Source organism: Balaenoptera physalus, assembly GCF_965194825.1.
Source record: "Balaenoptera physalus genome assembly, chromosome: 1".
NCBI lineage: Eukaryota > Metazoa > Chordata > Mammalia > Artiodactyla > Balaenopteridae > Balaenoptera > Balaenoptera physalus.
Genome location: NC_138882.1, coordinates 117,398,936 through 117,420,113, shown reverse-complemented (window position 1 = coordinate 117,420,113; position 21,178 = coordinate 117,398,936). Strand labels below are relative to the sequence as shown.

At 41.4% G+C, this 21,178-nt stretch overlaps 1 protein-coding gene and 1 long non-coding RNA gene across 9 annotated transcripts in view; both read left to right on the top strand.

Moving 5' to 3' along the window:
* The window catches only part of LOC309636632, a 505,650-nt gene that overhangs the window by 24,906 nt on the left and 459,566 nt on the right, over window positions 1-21,178 (top strand). The window lies entirely within an intron of this gene.
* Window positions 1-21,178, top strand: part of LRRC8D (leucine rich repeat containing 8 VRAC subunit D) — a 108,937-nt gene that overhangs the window by 53,406 nt on the left and 34,353 nt on the right. The window contains exon 1 of one of the 8 annotated variants that reach the window (XM_082476765.1): window positions 10,231-13,316. The exons of 5 other annotated variants lie outside the window; for them this stretch is intronic. In XM_082476765.1, coding sequence (XP_082332891.1) covers window positions 13,262-13,316 — 55 coding nt within the window. In that variant the 5' untranslated portion in view covers window positions 10,231-13,261. Of the gene's footprint in view, window positions 1-10,230; window positions 13,317-13,357; window positions 17,639-17,683; window positions 18,314-21,178 lie in introns of those variants that run through there. 2 more of the 8 variants (XM_082476772.1, XM_082476771.1) reach the window with 2 other exon arrangements.

The following is a 21,178-nucleotide window of genomic DNA, read 5'->3' as shown; positions in this document are numbered from 1 at the left end:
AGAAGTTGCAGATCCAAAACTAGGGGGAAATATACATGGAAACTCTAGTCATCTAGAACAAGGGTTGGTAAACTGTGGCCAGTGGGACAGCTGCCTACTTTTTGGAAACATAGCCATGTTTATTTGTTTATGTTTTGTCTGTGACTGCTTTGCACTACACTGGTGGAGTTGAGTAATTGCTACAAAGACCATACAGCCTGCAAAGCCTAAAATATTTACTGTTTGGCCCTTTATGGAAAAAGTGTGTCAGGCAGCCCAATATCCAGTAGAACTTCCTAGAAAGATAGAAATATTTTATCTGCTCTCCAGTAGGGTCGCCACTGGAACTTGAAGAGTGGGTCGTGTGATCAAGTAATGGAAATTTTCATTTTATTTAGTTTTAATTTAATTTCAAAAATTAAATTTAAGTAGCCATGTTTGGCTAATGGCTACTGTAACAGGTTGTGCAGGACCAGTGCAAAGGTTTCAGACTGGAGTTGGCTGTGGGATGTCTTAGATACTGACAAGTGTTTACTTCAGGCCCCTGGCAAGAGGGACCCTGGAGAAAGGAACATGCAGAACGACTGCATTTTAGAAGAACTGTTCATTTTATCCCATTGTGATTTGTAAGCGTTACCTGTGTTAGGATTACCTGTGTTAGGATTCCCCTCTGCCACTTACCAGCTTTTTGACCTTGGTCAAGTTACTTAGCTTCTCTCTGCCTCAGTTTCATCATTTGTAAATGGAGAGTGATAGTACCTACCTTATAAGATTGTTGTGAAGTGCTTAAACAGTGCCTTGTATATAGTAAAAACATTATAAGTGTTTACTGCTCTTACCATTATTTCTTAAATTTTTTATAGCTAAGTCTAGGAAAGTAATTCTTATTATTTACCCCCTCTCCTTTTTTTTTTTTTTTTTTCTTTTAAGGAAAGTGGATTTTGAGTTCCAGGATAACATGACATTAATCTGGCTAGTGTAGTCTGTTCCTAACTTGGAGACTAGCTATACTTCATAGCCTTCCATGTAGTTTCACTACAGTTAACCCAGTTGGGTCCAGCATGTGACCGAGCATGTGACATATGTGACATGGTATTGTCTGAGTTTTACTGATGGTCACTGCAAACACTGGTAGATGGCCACATTATTTTGCAGAAACTCTTCACCAGTAAACTGGGTATATTTAATAAGAAGCAGGACGTTTCATAGTGTTGGTGCTTGTTCCTAAGCTGAAGAAATCATAGTAATAGTTGAAAGGAAGTATGGTTCCATTTTATCTTGAGACATGTCAGAGTCTGCTAACATGAGTAAGCTTGATATCTTCCCTTTTATAGAAGCATGTGCAGGGCTGGCAGGAACACACTGGGAGGTGGGAATTGCGTTTGTGTAAATGATAACAGCAGAAATCCAAAAGTGAGAAAAGTATTCAGAATGATAGCGCTATAGGTTTTTTTTTAACATCTTTATTGGAGTGTAGTTGCTTTACAGTGTTGTGTTAGTTTCTGCTGCATAACAAAGTGAGTCAGCTATACGTATACATATATCCCCATATCCCCTCCCTCTTGCCTCTCCCTCCCACCCTCCCTATCCCACACCTCTGGGTGGTCACAAAGCACCGAGCTGATCTCCCTGTGCTATGCAGCTGCTTCCCACTAGCTAGCTATTTTACATCTGGTAGCGTATACATGTCCCTGCCACTCTCTCACTTCGTCCCAGCTTACCCTTCCCCCTCCCCGTGTCCTCAAGTCCATTCTCTACATCTGCGTCTTTATTCCTGTCCTGCCCCTAGGTTCATCAGAACCATTTTGTTTTAGATTCCATGTATATGTGTTGCGCTATAGGTTTTTAAATGGCGTGATCATTTGTTACCTTTCTCATCTTCAGTATTATCTACTTATAATCCAGTGCTATATACTTGCCATGACTAAACAATATCACTTTGTAAAACTTCTCAGAAGCCAGTGAATGTGGCCTCTTGAAAATCTACTTTTAGGTTTTATGAGACAGTAATGATGTAACAATCCTTTTTAGTCCTTAGATCTGTTCTCCAAGGATGGAACAAGAGTGTTCAGCAGATTTTATGAGCTTCAACGGTTGCTCTCCAAGGCTGCCTTTTTGATCTGTAAGACCATGTTGCAACACCCCTCGATAAGCAAATAATATAAGAAGAAAGCTACGCCCAGATGGCAAGGGCTGTTTCGTTATGCAAGTAGTGATCCCATCCTTTAGGCCATAGTATTCTGTTTGTTTTTTATTTTCAAATTCTAGGTTGTGTTTGAATGTATCTGAGATGCACTGAACCTGCTGAGAGTTTTCATGGGCTCGTCGGACATAGAGCAGAAAGAATGAGAAAATGCTCAACTGTTAATATCCTCTAGTTTGAAACCATGTACAGCCTGAAACTGTGGTCATCGTAGGGTGGGAAGATGTGGAAGTATCGAAGTCTGATGGGATGTAGCCCATGAGGGGTTAGGTTGTCCAGTAAGCACGGCTGTCTGACTGCAGGCCCTGCTTTTACGTGCACTTCTGTGTACCTCACTGCTCTGTATTTGACCACTTCATTTACCTGCTAGACTTTGTCTACTGCTCTTCAGTGCATTTATCTCCAGCTTATTGACATCCATTCTCAGCACTTCAGCTGAAAGAAAATAAGCAATAAAAACTTTTCTCCTGCTATAAATTCAATAGTTTTTCCTCTCCTTTTGTTTGAACTGTAGAGAGAGGATGCAGCTTGCAATCAAGAATACTGTGGTTCCAATTATAGATTTCCTTGGGGTAGAAACCTTATTAATATAAATTGCAGAGCTAGAATTAATGAGTAGAAGTTATAAGAAGACTGACTTAAGCTCAATATAAGGAAACATTTGTTAAGCACTAGAGCTGGCCAGCAGTCTTGCTATTAACAGACCTTGGACATGCTCAGTCTGGACGATTCTGTTAGGATGTGGACATGGATAGGAAACTGGATGAGATGGTATCATATGCTGCGATGTATACTTCGAAGATATTATGACAAAAACAGATTTCTTCATTAAACCCACGATGTTACTTCATTTATAGTGTTATGTTCAAGGAATTATTTCTTTTTTCCTAAGTCATAGGTGAATGAGACTAACTGAATGTAGCACTGATAGATATATTTGTTCTAATTATGTGTGTTGTGTAATCATCTTCCCTGCAAATTTATTTTAAAATTAATTAGCGATTGACTAATGAGAGTATACATGAGTGAATTCAGCAGTTATTTATTTGGGACTGACTATACCCATCACACTACGCTAGCCTCATCGAGCACAGAAATATAAATGAAACACCGCCTTTGCATTCTAATTGGAGAAATAGGCATGTGTACTTTAGCCAGGACATAAATTTCATAAATGAGACTATGAAAAATCTTTAAATCACAAAAACTGAAGAGGGAGCCATTAACTCTTCCTGGAGCAATCCAGGGAGTTGATGTAGACTGAACTTTAAAAGACAAATAAGGTTGGAGCAGGCAGGTGTAATTAATTAACATTTATTTGGTATCTGCTATATGTGAGACATTATTCTATGTGCTTTGCATGTCTCTATATGGTTTGGTACTGTTACCCTCATTCTACAGATGAGGAAATTGCTTAGGGGTAAGGAGAGAATTTATTCAGGATGTGTGAAGGAGGAGATGTTGAGTAGCTGAATGTGGGGTGTGTGGGGACAGGGAACTGGATAAGAAATGGGAAAGGTATATTGGGTCAAATTATCTAATCCAAATGAAATGACTCTCCAGAGTCACGTCTAGGACCATCAGAGGCAAAGCATTCCCGGCAAACGATATTGGCATTGGAGTGACGAGCTGTAGATTCCACTTCCAGATTGTAATACACAGAAATCTCATTAGGTTGAACATTTGTCATAAACCAGGAGGAACACTGTAGTTAAGAGACCTGGGTTTGATTTGTTTTTCCTACCACTTACTTGCTGAGTGTCCTGTGGAGACTTAGTCTCTTCATCCATAACATGAGGTGTGAAAGTACTGCCCCTTGAGTATGTGACAGTTCCAGTCTAGGTGTCATATGTGTATAGGAAGAACTCAGTATCAGTTGAATCTAAATAGAAAATGGTATTTAAAGCAGCAGCTCTTGCCCAGTTAGCCACATACCCTAAATCTATTTCCTTTCTATCCTCCTCAGCCTCCTGGGTTTAGTACCTTATTTCTCCTTGCGTGGACTATTGTGATAGCCTCTGAACCGAGTTCCACACTTGCTATCCAAAATGTAGAAGATCAGATTAATTTTTTCAAGTGTAATATGTATCATGTTACTTCCCTGTTTGAAGGTACTCAGTGGCACTCCACGTCCCGCAGAATGAAAAGCAGGTTCTTACTACTGGCTCCAATTCTTCCAGCGTTAATCTCACCTTCTCACCTGCCTATCGTAAGCCTCTTCTCATTTCTACCTCCATTTCTATCCCTAGTCCTGCAGGTCCAAGTGGGTTTCTTCTTCCTTTATTGCTCTTTATAATCTCTTTTGACATTTTTCATTCAATTGTCTATTCAGGCAACATTTGTTGAGCACCTGATAATGGTGACACACTTTGCCAGGTGGTAAGAACACATGGGTAAATAAGATGGAGTTGCATCCCAATTTTAGTCACCTAGTGATGTTGACAGGTGTGCATATCATTATTTCCAGACCATAAGCTCCTTGAGGACTAGAACTGCGTATTTATACATTTCTATAGAGCACTAGGCACCTTACATTTGAGACATCTAAATTATTTGTTGCATAAATGGTTGAATTTATGTTAGTTTGACAAAATTATTGCAACTTCTTGTATAAAATTCTAGATATACTATGGAATTTTTAGTGAGACAATAACTGCTCACTTTGTCTCTCAGTCTTTGCATTTATAAAATGAGTGTATCATTCCTTTATAATTAGAAACATGATGGGCAGTAAAGGAAATAGCTATTTCATTAAAAAGTGATATTGATAGGTATTTGTATATAATTCTGTCTGTTGAAAGAGGTAACATTTTAAGGAATCTCTTACCTTCTGTGTATATTTTCTGTTGTATATTTTTAAGTTGAACTTTTATAGAAATCTAAACTACCTAGAAATTAAAACAGCACTATCAAGTAGAGAAGATTGTCTGAAACTTTTTAACGAGGAAGTTAGGAATGAGTGGGGACTTGGAACAGGATGTGGACTCAAGTCTCAAGACCCAGTAGTTCACAAAATGACATGTGCCATCGAGCTTTTCTGTGTTAATACATGTGTGTCAAAATTGTCTATATTTTCTTAATTTTAAAATTTAGTAACATTTAAATTTGAAAAGCAAAATGATAAATTTGGGGAACTTAGAGAAAAGAAAAAAAAAATACCTTCACACAATCACTCTTAACGTCTCCATGTCTTTCCTTTCAATGTTTCTAAAAAAGTAAAGTGGTATACAGGGTGTTTGAGATACCTTTTTTCATATTATTATAGAGCCATCGCTGTTGTGTGACTGTATATCACTATGGTTGGAAAATCAGGTTGTTTGCAATGCTTTACTGTAATGCAAAATGCTATAATCTGTAATGCTGATTATCATGTACCTATAGTTTTTCCTAGGTTTTGGCATATTTCCTTCGGTGAGATTTCCAAAATGGCTCTTCTTGTCTTTCTAATGTTAAAAATAACAGTGGAACCATTTGATGGGATAGTTTTTCAAAGTACAATATGTACTCGTTTTACTTATGCCCTCCCTGGACAATTGATGAAGAAATGATGGCATCTTTTTACCCAAACATTACTTTGAATATATTACACTGACCACAGCTTTGAGTGATTTGGACAAAAGAAATTTTATGCCTATAAAAATTTTATGCCAAGTAACTTTAGCCTCTGAAGTATTATGAAATAATTTTGAGAATATTGTTGACCAGCATCTGATTGAATCAAGTTTTACGCTCAGTACATACTTGTATGTGTATGTAAGTGGCGAGTTTATGTGTAACCTATCCCATCAGGATGTCTGAAGACTTGCAGTGAGTTATAGCTGTTTACCATGTTGGGATGACACATGTCAGGTGCTTCCCAGCAGCCTTCCCAGGCACCCGTCCGAGAGTTGCGGACATGTGTCCCTGCGGAAAGGAGACTGCTAAAGAGGGCGCGTTATGTACTTTGAATTATCAGGCTCTGCATAACCCAAGAAGTGTTCGGTCATCTCAGAATATCCCCAGGTCATAGAGAATAAAAGCCTGCACACACTGTCATATTCAGAACTTAATAATGAGAAAGCCAGTCAGTGAGAGGGGAGAGAAATGGGTAACAGCTGAACAAATTTAGAATATGTCATGGGGCAGTAAGGGCTATGGAGAAAAATAAAACCCAGGAAGAGGGCTAAGCAGTGTCAAGATGTGTGTGTGAGAGGGCGGAGGTCAGGGAAGCCTGGAGGAAGTGATGCCAGGAGCCGTGTGGCCACAGCTGGGGCTGAGTGAGCCAAGCAGAAGGCCATCCTGGCCCGAGGCCTCAAAGCACAAGAATGCTTGGCGCGTGAGGACCAGCTCGCCGGGCCGGGGAGCTGGCCTGGCGATTCTGGTGGAGTGGAAGGGGGGATGAAAGCCTGATGAGGTGGGTTTTACAGAGAGTAGGAATGAGTGTAGACATCTCTTTTGGGGAGTTTTCCTACAAAGGGGAACAGAGGAGTAAAGTAGAACCCAGAGAAGGATGTGAGGTGAAGGAGGGGTTTTTTTAAAGATGGGCAAAGCCCAGCGTGCAGCTTGCTGACAGATAGGACCCAGTGGCGAGGGGAAGTCGGGTGACGAAGGAGAGGAAGAGACAGCTGCTGGAGGAATGCCGGTTTGGAAATTAGAGAAGGTGGGATCTAGGATACAGATGTAGGAGTTGCTGTAAATAGGGGTAGATAGTTCCTCCACAGAAACAGAAGGACAGAGAGTGTGGGCCTAAATGCAGGGAGGTTGAGGCAAGTGGAAGTGGGAGTGTGTGGAAAGTCTTCTGTCACTTCTGTTTCCTTGGTGAAGTACAAAGTGCACGGTTTTGTAGCTGCGAGTGGGGAGGAGATTTCTAAAGAGAGGGCAAGGTATGGGATAGTCATCTTGGACAGGGGAAGAGGATGGGCTAGGGAAGTATAGTAGGATTGCCAAGGCTAACCTAAGGACCCACCTGAGATCAGTGGTCATGAATTTAAAATAGATCATGTTGGTCTCCGTGAGTATGTTTTTCTCCAGCCACATTCAGCAGCCCAGGTACAGGTGCAGAATGAGCAGAGATTAAGATTTATAACAAGAGCTGTGGTTGGTCAGATGAGCAGGATGAAGAAAGAGAGAGGGGTGAGGGGAGCAGAGGTGGAAGTGAGGAAGGAAGGAAGGGTTTATAATAGTAGGCATGTGGAGAGAGGCTGAGTGACAGTGAAAAAGTAGAGGGTCCATGGAATTTAGTCCCAGCGGGATTAACAGATGATTAGAGTGAATATCAGAGGGAATCATTTGGGAAATTCAGAGTTTCAGAAATGTTTAAAAGATAAGTAGAACTTTCTGATAGTTTCGATGTGGGGAGTGAGGGAAAGAGTGAAGTCAGGGATGGTGCTCAGGGCTAAGCTTGGGTTGACTCAATAAATATGGTTTCCAAGCTCAGGTGTTCACAAGGCCAGGCAGGTAAAAATATCAAAAAATAAGGCGTGGGTGGTGACTGTGGGAAAGGGCAGGCACGTGGTCCTTCTGAAAGGGGGCAGTTCAGCTCTAGTTGTTATTCCCCCAGGTGTGTGGATCCCAGGCTGCTAGACCTTTCAGTTAAAAAAAAATAGTCAGGATTTTGCTATGCAATCTCCCAATTTATAAATGCTGACTACTTCTTGTGTTGTTGTTAACTAAACACAGTGGCAAATTGTATTTAGACCTCCAGACCACCACTTTTTCCCTTGAGGGTATTCCTGTCAGGGAAATAAAATTGATACACACAAAACTGCATCTATACCTCTCCTTATTCAAGAAAGAATTTGAAGGCACGTGGGGTGGAGGCAAATGGAGTACCAGGTTGTGTGCTGCAGGCGCCCGGCACTAGAGCAGTTCTGAGAAGGGGCCAGGAGAGGTTACCGAGGGCCACCGGCCTCCTGCTGATTGTGTGCTATCTCCCAGAGCCAGGGGCCTTGCCCTCAGGCCTGAATTCTTTGTGGTTTCCATCCCATTAACCTTGAACAGTTTTCACTGAACTTTATTTTTAGCTTCTGCTTTTCATTTCCAAATTGATAACTGAGCAAAGTGGTCATTGGCCCAATGAGCCTTGCCCGGAGCAGCAAGGCCAATCAGAGGGTACCCCTGGCCGTGAGCTAAATGATGGCATTGGCCTTGGTCACTTTAAGCCTTTCTATGAGCTGTTCATGGGCCTCAGTCTACGCCTTGCCCAGATGGTGGAGTGATGTCTTGGGAGGGTCGGGTACTTAAGTTCTGCCAGGAAGGTGAAGCGAGGCTAAGGCCTCACTCCCATCGGAGTTGGAACCAGGACTTTTGTTTCTTGTCCTAAGCCTGCCCACAACGTTTCCTCTGGCTGTGCGCTGGGAGAGACTACAAACCTGACAGTTGGTTGAAAGGCAAGTTCCTCAAGGACAGTGCCTGTGGTTATTTGCTCAACGTTTGTTATGTTCCCTTGATGTGCCAAACTGGGTACTGAGCCCCAGGGACACAAAGGTGAGCAAGGCAGACATCCTTGCTGTCACGGTGGGTTGCTTCTTGCTTCCTTCTTTCCCTTCATTCATCTATCCCTCAGACTTACTGAGTGACTGCTGCATGCCAGACACTGGACTGGCTGTTGGGAATGTAAAAAATTAATGTCAGTCTGCTCAAGGGTAAGGAGACAAATACCAATACATTTACATTTATTCTGTAATTGAGGTGGCTTGAGAGTTCTATGCATCCACACATGGTATTCAGTGATGAGGAAGATACTGAAGAAAAGGGCTCATCATCCCCTGCCCTCAGGTAGTATACAGTCTACTCAGGAGAAGAGAAGCCACAGTATCATACTTCCAGAAGCATATACCGCTATTTAAAATTTTCCCTATTTGATCATTTGTATCTCAGACTCCAGGTGTCTTTGTATTCCCAGCAGAGTACCTGGTGCCCAAGTGCCGAATAAATGTTGGTTGAATTAATGAACAACGACGTGTGTGTTGCAAGACAGAAATTAACTTGTTGCCATAGTAGAGAGCAGTTCTTTTAGAAAAAAGTGACATTTGCACCAGGCCTGGGACAATAGGTGGCAGTTCCACATGAGAAGAGAGGAGGTGGCCCTGAGAAGAGAGGAGGTGACCCGAGACATTCCAGGCACCAAAAATGGCCTGAGCCACTCATTAAGCCCAGGAAACCACAGGGAGTTCTGTTTGGTGATGAGCACAGGGCATGTGGGAAAATGTGGAGACGTGAGAAAGGGTGGAGGGGCTTCGACTGCCAGTCAGGTGAGTTTAGACTTCAGCTGGTAAGCAGCAGAGTTCTTAAAGGGTTGTTCCAGAGGGTACTTTCAGAAATTACCTTTGATGGCAGTGTCATGGGTAGAATGGAGGGGTTACAGGATCAAAATAGGGAATTTTTTTTTCTAGTTTTACTGAGATATAAGAGTTTTATTTTTTTAAATGGGGAGGTGGGGAGACCCAAGCATGACTGGAGTTTAGGGGAAAAGGACCAGTAGGAGAAGGGGAAGGTTTTCTGAGGTGCAAGGTCACTCTGAGATAGTGAGATGAACAGCACGCCCTTTGGGGACCTAGTCGGCGCAGGTGCAGGACACCTTCAGCAAAGTCCCTGCTGGAGACAGGTGCTCCTGTAGGAGCTGGCCGGGGCTGCGGCTTCTGGGCCTTTGAGGCCGCTGTTAAACGGCTCACCATGGGGTTTCAGCTGGGCAGGGGGGCAGGAGAGGAAAACCAGAAGAGCTCATGCTACCCCCCCTTGTATGTTCTACAACACCTCACTTGTTGCACCAGTGGTGCAATTGGAATACTGACGATTGGGCAGAAAATGCGGAACACTGAGCTTTCATCTCTTGGGGCCTTAATTACCTCCTTTGTCAAATAACCCTTTGGATCCTGTGCACCACTAGCAGTCTGTGAATCTGTCAATGGAGACGTAAGGGAATTTAGAAAACCTGGATGCTCTCTGAAAGCCCAGCCAGCCACGCTCTGCCAGCATCAGGCTCAAGAAGGGCATCCGGGCCTGGTAGAGTGTGGCTACTTTGATCCTATTGCTTGCTTACTCATTATTACTACTACTTTGTAGGGGAAGTGTTTAGGAAAACACACCAGCTAGTTTAGAGTGTGTTCATCCTAACCTTTTTTCCCTTGTCATTGTTGAAGAAAGTAGAGCATGCTGTCTGAACAGCAGCTGGTCGTGCTACAGTGTGTACCTAAAATTGCAGGCGGGCCTTTCTGCAAGAATCCCAAACGCGTCAACACAGACTCTTGTCTGTTCTATATATCTTGCTATAAAGGAAAATGATCTCATAGTAAGCCTTAATAAGTTCATCTTTAGAGTGGGCTGTAGACAAGGTAGACTCTCTGTAATGGAACCATTTCTATTTCCTGACATTAGTCACTGAAGGAAAACGCCCACATAATAATAAAAATAATACCTAACATCTGTTCAGCACTTTAGAGCTCCCGAGTGCCATGTATATTCACATCCAAATATCAGAAATCATATACATGATGTTCTACTGTAAACTCAAGAAAACAAGGATAGGTGTTGGGTATATAAGGGACTGTATGAATTTTGGTAAGAATTTGTGGTGAAGAGCAGGCTGCTTCTGGTTTTTTTTCAGGCCTTGACAGGGGAAGCAATAGTATGGATAAGAGCCATGGAGTTAGACAAACATGGGTTCAAATCCCAAACTACTGAATGTCGCTAAATCCCAGCTTCCTCATGGTAAACCAGAATGATAATTCCTCTCAGAGTTGGTATGACAGTGGAAAGAAATTAGGTTTATAAAACTTGTAGACACAGCCGGAACCAGAGAGGTGCGGAGACTGATAATTAATACCAGGGATCGCTTGTTTAGCTCATATACTGTTAGAGCTTGGCGTCACTGAATGTCCCTCACCTTTGTTCTCTCTAGTCAGACTGTCAACAGTTCCCACCTGCGTTTCTCCTTTCGAGACATTCCATGTGCTCTTTCTGCCTCGGTCCTATTGATACCTTGCTTGACCTCCTCTCCAGCTAAGTGATGGCAACAGCCTCCCAGCCAATCTCTAGTGCCTCTCGGTCTCCCCCACCCCCAGCCATGAGGTCCTCACCATGTATCTCATGTATCATGGCGTGACTGTGCTTTCTAAAGCTCAGCTGCATGTTAACTGTGAATCTGTACTGTCTTGTCTCTCTGTCGCCTACTGAATAAAACCAAACTCTGTTTGGAGTTCAGTGTCCTCAGAAATCTAGGTAAACCTTAACCTTTGTCTTTATTCTGTATGACTGTGCAATATGAATTCTTTGCTACAGTCACGCCAGCCAGCTGAACCTTAGACATACAGTGAACTCAGACCTACCGCTGTGCCTTTGCTCAGGCCGTGGGTCCTGCCTAAAAAGCTGCGTACGGCATTGTCTATATTTTAAAATATGCATGTATGTGTACATGTATCATTAGTCATGAAAGACACGTGAGGGCCCAGAAACACATCTTTCATCTAGAAAATGGTGAGGAGTTTCATGTCTTGACACACATCCCTCAGCTTTCCGTTTTATTTCTGCCTTGATAATTAATTTTCTGACAGTGTTGGGATACAGTGCCTTCCTAATGGCATCACTACACCCTAGTAAGGATAGTACAAGGGTATTAAACTGCAGAGGAAGGTGTTTATGAGTTAGGGGATTTGGAAACGACAAAAAGGCACGAAGTTTCTGGTTTATGTGCGCTAAGAAACATCTTTCTAAACTCCTCAGAGAATCCTTATCTTGCTATTGCTGGTATTTACTGTCTCTCTTTAACCCTTTACTTAGGTGGAATAAACACTTAGATGGAATAAACACAACCTGCTTAAGCATCAGTGAAGACCTTGTGTGCGGAGTCCGGTGCAGGGCACTGTCTGTCTCTGCTGGGACCCTCAGCAACTCAAACCATAGCTTCTGACCACAGGCTATGGAGGCAGAACAGGCAAAGAAGCATGTAAGATCACTCCCCAGGTTGCTTTCCATCATTTTTCTTTAGGCATAACCAGATGTTTCTTGGACATAGAGACAAATGCTATTTTGCTTAGTCTTCACGATTGAAATTCTTCTGGTTTGTTGAGATACTTTACCTCACTGCCTTTATCTCTGTAAGGAGAGGCTGAGAGGGATATTACTGGGAGAATCTGTCCCATGTCACACCTCATCCATGATAAATTTCATTAATCTTTGAAATTCTTTTTTCCCATCTTCTTCTGGAGTCTAGTGCCTCATCCATGGCAGGTGGTAGGAACTTAAGTATCTGAAGATTTTCTCTTTTTGCCAATTCATTTAATCTGTGAAGAGTGGGAGAGATGCCTTAAGACAGGAAGCACCCTTCTCAAGAGGGACAGATCAGGTAGTAATTTGTAACTGCCTAAGAGATAGCAGCCACAGTTAGGATTTTCTTTTTTGTCCAAGTTTCTTCTTACGGGTATAAGTAGTGGGGGAAGGATCTGGTAGCTCTCGTAGTCTAGCTCACTCAGTAAAATTTCTCCTTATCCAATAAGATAAGTGCTCCTTAAATCATAGTAATAATTAAGAGGCTACCTTCATTTACAAGGACAAGGACATCTTTTTAGAAACCTTAAAGCAATCACTTGGTAATAAGTGATTTAAAATGGGGCAGAGAAGGAAACATTTTCCTTGGTGTTTATCTCAGAACATATGGTATATTCACAGCCCATAAATTGACAGTAACACAGCTCATTTAGTAAAAGGGGAGAATGCTTTATCAAGTTAACCAGGTCAAATACAAATATGCGTATGCAGTATGATAACTTCAGTGTAAAATGAAAACCACACATGTATTCATAGCAAAAAGTGGAGGGGAACACCACAGACGTATACAGTGGTCAGAAAATTATCTGATGTGTTTCATTTCTTTTACTTCCCTCTCTCTGTGTCTATATTCTCCAGTTTCTCTTCGTTGAGTGTTATTAACTTTATAATCAAAGAGTCACTTTTAAAAGGTTATGCCAAATAACGACAGGTGTGTACCAATTTGGTGTTTAATTATTTAAATTTTTTTAAAGAAGAAAAATGAAGGGAAACGTGTGGAGTGAAATATGAGAGAATAAGGGATTAAACACAACCTGTTGAGTATAGAGATTGTTCATGTGGGCAGAAATCTGGAAGCCTCAGATACCTGGACAAGTTACCAAGAAGCAAAGTAAGTCATCTGGGTAAATTACTTAATATATAAAAAGTGCTTAGAGCAATGCTTGGGATAGGATAAGCTGGTTATTTTCATTGTTATCACCCCTGGATACTAGCACATTTTTATAACACCTTGAATAAATCATGGTACTCACTAAGTGCTTATTGGGTTAGTCTTTCCAGACCCTTTGCAACCCTGGTTCATCTAATAGTTGTGTCAGTTTGACAGGACACAGAATGGCAGGTGTGATCTGACAAGTGCAGAGATGAGTGGGACCGTCCCCTCCCCTGTCCTGATCATTGTCCTTCTGGTAATGTTTGTGGCCAAGTCTCCTCTTTGCTCATATTCAGCCCCCAATCTATGAAAACATTGAAGTCTTTCCCATAGATGCAGTAGCTATTAAGCCAGTTCTCTTACCCTGATCCGTGCTCTTGAATATTTTGAATTAAATTATTTAACTTGATCCCTGCTAAATCTAACCTGTTTTGTTTTGGCCTTTCAGACTGTTGGTATGTTTTTATTGCTAGTTCTTTTTCTGTCCCATTTGCTACCCTCTTCAGTTTTGTGCAATCAGAACTTTTTCTGATTTAAAATGTGGGTCAGGACAGGGATAGGACAGAGAGCCCTGTGCACAGGCATTCAAGGCTTCCCCATAGATTGGCATAGATGAACATCTCAGGCTCTCTTTCATTACTGGCTTATTCTTACATTATATCTAATGCTAATAAAACTCATCTATTTAGTTTTTTGACTAATGACAGATTAGGAGCCATAAGTGAAGAGGGAGAGAGAATTCTTAGAGATGAGTGGACTGACCATAGCCTGAGATAATGGCCCGATCCCTCAGGAGGAGACAGAAAGAAGAAACCCAAGGGATACATGACATTTAAGGGGGGGAGGGTCTCAGGATGGAACTCGGACTATGACAGAAGAATCCGGCTGTGTTACAAATGTATGAAATGAGGTCGCTGAAGGGAGTAGACGGAAAGGGTACTGACCTACATCACTTTGGAAATGAGTGGAGACCATAAGACAGAAGGCAAAGGAGCTGCTCGTGAGCACTTTATCAACTGTAGTTGAAGAACACTTCCTATGAGGGTGAGGGTACAGGTTCATGAATCTGAAACCACTATATGTATACTGGAATTAAATAAGTAAGTGGATACTGGGTAGTAGGAGCCCAGTTGTCCCTGTGGAATGGGAGGTGACGGGTAAGCAAGGGAGGGGATAATCCATGTGGAGATGGATCACAGTTGGAGACATCAGTATGGATTCCTATAATAGATTATTAAGCTAAACCTCCACATAAGTGTATATATATGGGAATATTTATAGGTAAGTGTGTATACGTGGGTTAGTAAACACACGTTTGTTTGTCAGCTGAGAGGGCTTGGAAGCAACAACACTCCAGTAGCAATGAGCACACCCAGCACCCAGATCTTGGTTTCTAATATCTGTCTCTGATAAAAGGAGCCAGAACCCCTTGTAGAATGGCTGATTCTAGGGCTGGGGCAGGGAGTCAACGAAATGAACCTGGAGCATTTTATTGTACTGGAAAGTGAGGGAGTTGCTTACAGAACCCCACAGTGATGGAAGTTTGTCAAAGGTGCACAGGAGATAACTGAAATAGCTCCAAGCTGAAACAGTCTGAGCAACAAAATAAACTAGTAATGAATTATAACCCAAATTATAAATAAATACTCATGAGTCCCTGCTGATACAAGTAAATGATTGAATAAATAAATAAATGAGGGAGAACAGAGAAATCTGTGCAGAAAATTTACAAATGATTTATGCAGATACTTCACCCTCAAGGAGGTGGGTCATAGTTGCCACTCCCCAAGTGTGGGGTTTACATAGTGATTTCCGCCAAATAGTACAGTATGGAAAGGGGGGAGACCTGACAAATAGCACCTCAGCCAGCTGGTCACAGTCGATAACAACACAGTGACAAGTCATGGTAGTACTTCTCCTTGATATGACATGATGAAAATGGCGCTTTACCTCTGGGGTGTTCCTCCCCCAAACCCATAATTCCAGTCTAATTATGAGAAAAAGGTGAGACAAATCCCAATTGAGGAATAGTCTACAAATCCCTGACCAGTACTCCTCAAAACTGTCAAGGTCATCAAAAACAAGGAAAGTCTAAGCAACAGGTACAACCAAGAGGAGCCTAAGGAGACAGGACTATTTAATGTGGTATCCTGGAACAGAAAAAGGACATTATGTAAAAAGCAGGAAATCTGCAAAAATCATAACCTTTAATGAATAATAACACACTGATGTTGGTTCATTAGTTGTGACAAATGAAATACTAATGTAAGATATTAATAATAGGGGAAACCAAGTGTGAGGTATATTCTAACTCTTGTTAATAGCCTCGCGACTTTTCTGTAAATCTAAAACTATTTTAAAATAAAGGGTTTACTTAAGGAAAGAGAAAGGTACCAGGACTGCAAAAGCATTGCAAGAGTTCTTGAACGCCACACCCCAGGAGCCTTGGGGCCTCCCATTACAGACCGTGTGTTGATTGATGTTCTTTATGTTGGAGCTGACTCAACTCTTCCTCACATACCACTTTAACCCAGAGTGGTTCTCACTACACTTTCCTGGTCAGAGCCACCTTTTTGCTATTTCTAGCCCCAGGCTCTGTGTACGCTCTATCATCCCGTTCAGTCTTGCTGTGATGTAGTTTGGCCTAGGAGTCCCAATATTCAAAATTCAGGTCTGAGGCAGCCTCTCCTCACTCCTTTAATCTCCTGGCAGAATCTCTGGCTCCTGGCTCAGGTAAATCCACTTTTTCTTAACATTTTATTTTGAAATACTTTTAGACGTAAGCAAAAGTCACAAAAGTAATACAGAAAGTTCTCAAATACCCTGCACCCAGCTTCCCCTAATAGCAGTGTCTTACAGAACATAGAACAATTGTAGAAACCAGGAAATTAACACTCATACAATACAATTAACCTGCAGAGCTTATTTGAATGTTGCCAGTTTTTCTATTAATTTTCTTTTTCTGTTTCAGGATCTAACACCGGATCCCACATGGCACTCCTCACCCCCATTCTGTGATAGCTTCTCAGTTTTTCTTTGTCTTTCATGACCTTGACACTTTTCAAGCGTATTGGCTAGTTATTTTGTACGCAGTCCTTCAGTTGGGTTTTCAGCTATTTTCTCATGATTGGATTGGGGTTATGCATTGTTGGCTAGAATATCACAGAAGGGGTGTGTTCTTCCCAGTCCATATCATACCAGGGGGTACGTGATGTTGATATGTCTCATCACTGGGGATGTTAACTTTGATCTCTTAGTAAGGGAGGTGTCTACCAGGTTTCTCCACTGTAAAGTTACTACTTTCCCCTTTGTGTAATAAGCATCTTATAGATACTTTGAGACCACGCAGATATCCTGTTTCTCATGATACTTTTGCATACTTTAGTATCTGTCAGGGATTCTCGCCTGCAACAGTTACTATGTAGGGTTAGTTGTCGTGCCTAGCATTGTTGTTATGACTGCTATGTGCCTGGCGCTGTGCTAAGCTCTTGATCTCACTTTTTCAAAATACCCTCTGAATTAGACAGTTTGTCCTCAAGTGTTGTCTTTTCTGCAGAACCTTCTCCAGCCTGTCTGTGTGGACGGAATAACTTTCTTTGTTCCTGTAACTTAACAATTTGCCCCTCTGCCATCATCCTTCCGACCCTCTGTGCTAATTCTGGGCTTTTTCTCTCCCACACTAGACCTTTGGTCTCGTATCCCTGCATCCCCAGTCCTGTGTGTAACGCCAGTCACATCATAGGTGCTCAGAAATTTGAATGAAATAATTTGGTTTTAGGGCCTTTATAACCCTGGTTCATCCTCCCTAGTCATGCTACATTGTTCTGTTTCACATCGTTGTAGTGGCTCTGTGGTAGCCAAGCCATGTTGTTGCCCCGTATGAAGCTCACAGTCAATGATTGAAAACTGGACCTTTTTTTATAAGTGCTGCTGCTATTAAGCCAGGTGTCCTGAACTCCATCACTCTACTCTTGAATTTTTAAATGAAGTTGAAGGCTTTGGGCTGATCCCTATTAAATATCATCTTGTTTGTTTAGCCTGTCTTTTCAACAATGGAGATCTTTCTGATACCTAATTCTGTTCTCTACCCCATTTGCTATCTTTTCAGCTTTGTGCAGTCTTAAGCACTTTTCTCCTTCCAAATGATTGATAACAGATAAGGTAGGACCAATTACACAGAGATACCCCCTGCCATTCTTTAGCACTCTTTAGGTGCAATGGAAGACTTTTCTGAAAATAAGGTAGACTGTCTTTGGTGTTCCTTACTACAGCACAAAAAGGTAAGGTTTGATGAGACAAAGCTGATTTAAAATTACATGTTCTTTATAACCTTTCAATGACGCCTGTTTAATTTTTTTCTTTCACTTATTCATTAATTAAACATATACCTATTGAACATCTACTGTGTGACAGACACTGTTCTAACTGTAGGACTGTAGTGTGAACAAAATATATGAGTTCCTGGTTTATGGATAAAAAAGCAAACAAAAACGTAAACAAGAACATACTTCAAATAGGTATAAAATCTATGAAGATGGTAAAGTAAAATGGGAACTAATCAGGAAAGTCCTCAGTGAAGAACTGATAGTTGAGCTAGGGTCTAAATGATAAGAAGAAAGGAGCCATGAGAACATCTGGGGGAAGAACAGTCCTGCAGAGGGAAGAGCAAGTGCAAAGGTCCTGAGGCATGTGTGACTTTGGCGTACTCAGAGAACAGAAGGGCAGTCAGTAAGCTAGAACAAGGTTATAATTTCCAGTTACTTGATAGGTACATTTACTGCTTTTTTTTTTTCTAGAAATCGTCTAACTTTATACTAAAAATTTGACCTTGTTTGCTCAGCTAGAAAAAAAGTTAGAATTGCAAGAAGAGAATTTGCACATTTCCCCAGGAACAAAGTATCATCTGAAAACAAAAACACAACAAAATGTTGGAAATTATGGATGCTCAAGAGTTGGTAAGAATGCTCCTACTTTCCAAGTGTTCATTTCTCCCTAGGGTAGATAAAATGATATTTCCTAAATAGAAAACCCATTGTACAGTAATGAGTTATTGTTTTGGATGCATTAATATCTAGTGTAACATACTGCCTGGAAACATGCACTTGGTTTTTAGACTGAAGATCTTTTGATGATTGCAGACGTGGTGTAAATCAGATGATATAAGTTGTCTTCTTAAGTCTTCTCAGTAGAGCATAATGGAAAATAAGAATTTTGTTGGATGTATGTCTGGAGTACTTTCTTAGTTTGGATTGTTGTGTTTTGGTATTTGCAGATAATTGGCGTTTTGAGTTTTTGATGGATTCTTTCCAGATGGGCTTAAGATTAAAATGTGCTAAACCTTCCCCCATAACTCTCATCGGAGCAGTATATGCTGGGAGCAGAGAGCTCCGTATCTCCATGATATCTCTCACTTTTCTGCTCTTTGTCTCAGAGTGAGCCAACTGTGTAGCGTTCTCGGCACCGATGGCACAAGAGTATGAAAGGAAATGCTTAGAACATGAGTGGAGTGTGCAGTAGAAAATGTCTGAGTCTTGTTTATCTCTGAGTGTTAACTTTCAGAACATAGGAAACTCAGATGTTCCCTTATCTTGAACATTCTTTTAGATAGAAATTTAGAGAGATGTAAGTTAAATGCTTTCAGTAAATTGAACAGAGTCATATTCTTCGGGGTTCAGACGTAGTTCGTATAATTAAGGATGGTGGCATAAATGGTCTGAAGGTGAATTGAGAACAGGGCAAAAACCAAGAAGAAAAAGTTCATGTACATCATTGGTACAATATTAAGTAAGCTAAATTATAGAAAAATAATTTGTGCTTAATCATTATTTGGATGTGAGTGACAAGTGTATTTTCATAAAGGCAGTCATAAGTAACCGCTTATGTATTTGTCTCTTACCTTTCCCCAGGATACCAGGTGCTCCGTGTATTATATTATAGCTGAGGAAGCTTTGGGTTACATGTTAGGGAAGGTTCTGTCAAGCTCAGAAAGAACGATGCAGTTGACAAAAGCAGCAGCTATATTCCCTGCTACAGGCTCATGTTCTTTCACTGTCAGCCCAGGACCCAAATGTGTCCTCCCCGCTGCCCACCCGTCCTCAGTGAGCACGCAGACTGGTGTTTCAGTGAACAGCGTGAACTGATTCCTACACCAGCTTGTCTGAGAACAGATAGGCATGCTGGATAATTAATAACTGCGTGTGTGATAATACAGTAAAAATGTTTGAGAAACCGAATTGTTACATATACCTAAAAATAAATACACTGTGAGCACATGTAGAGCTTTTACATGACTACTCCAAAAAGGTAAGCCTACTATATTCATAGAATAAACAATGAAGTCTGTTAGATGGCATTTACATTTACTTTTTCTTATTTGACAAGAGTTTTAAATTCTTTGTCTTCACCCACTCGACAGACGTGTATGTTTTCTTCAAGCTATCGTTATAAGCAAACAGCTTAGAAAAATTCACAGCTAGGTAATTTTATCCCAAATATCTGCTTAAATTTCAAAGGCAACTTGAGTTAGCCCTGAGCAAGCTCAGAAAACTGTATATAAATATGTGTATTATATAGAAATTTTTTATATAGTACATGTATCTTCTATGTAGCATATATGTTGATTTGAAATTTTTATGTAAAGATGTATCTCTTCATTCTCTCTTTGACTTATCTTTAATTTCCATCTTTTACTTTGATGTGAACAGGTTTGAACTATGTAATCTTAGATCATGTTGTCTAATGCCGTCATTAGAAGGGGAAACAGAGATCTAAAAGGTCTATGTGGCTAGCTCAAGGTCACATGGCTGGTGGCCAAGCAGGACCTAAAATCCAGGTCTCCTGATACCCCGCTTGCTTTATGCAGGTGCTGATAGGAAGTCCACACCCTGGGGCTTGGAGAGACAGAGGCTGTAAGGAAGGGCAGGGGTCGGGGAAGCTCCTGTATGAGGATCAGGTTTTACCTCTCCTGGAGGCCAAGAGAGGGCAGGAACTAAGCAGAGAGGTCAGGACCCTCACCAAATAGATTAACATTCAGGGCGGAGTCCAGTCTAAGAATGGGAAATTGCCATACCACGGTAGTGATGATAATAATTACTCTTCAACTTTTTGGGTATCTATTATATACTAGGCAGTGGGCTGTGCATTTTATTGTAACATGTCATGTAATTTTCATAACCCCTGCAGAAAGGCACTGTGTTCCCGTTTCCACAGAGGAGGGTGCTGATATTCAGAGAATTAAATGACATGCCCAAGGTCCCATAGCTTGTCTGAGAGAGAACGCCATGATTTGAACCTGTCTGCCTTAGCCAGATCTCTTTGATTTCTGCAGTTTTATGCTGCCAAGCCAGAATCACAGATTTAAAACAGGGTGGGGCAAATGTGACAGAGATCAGAGATGGAGTAGGGGGCAGCATGGTGTGAGCCTGGTCCTGGAGGCTTACAGCAAAGGAACAGCGCTGTTCTGGTGTAATAAAAGGAGGCCACCTCTCCGACGGCACAGCGGACAACAGAAGGAATTCCCACCTAATTCTCATACTTACCCTTGAGGAGCTAAATAAAGATGACTCATTGCCTCTGAAATGTGACTGAACCTCTGTATATGGTTTAGTGCCCACAGGCAATTGTTAATTGGGAGGGAAAATCTTGGGCTCCTAAAACTTGTAAAATATTTAACATGAGCCAGTAAGCAGTTGATGGTATACCACATACACTGTACCAGAATCCACTGGTGCTATGGAAGCGAGGCCACTGCAAACGCTATCAAATCTTAAAGAGTTCAGCGGAGGAGAGCTGGGAGGGTGAAGAATGGAAAAACCACACCC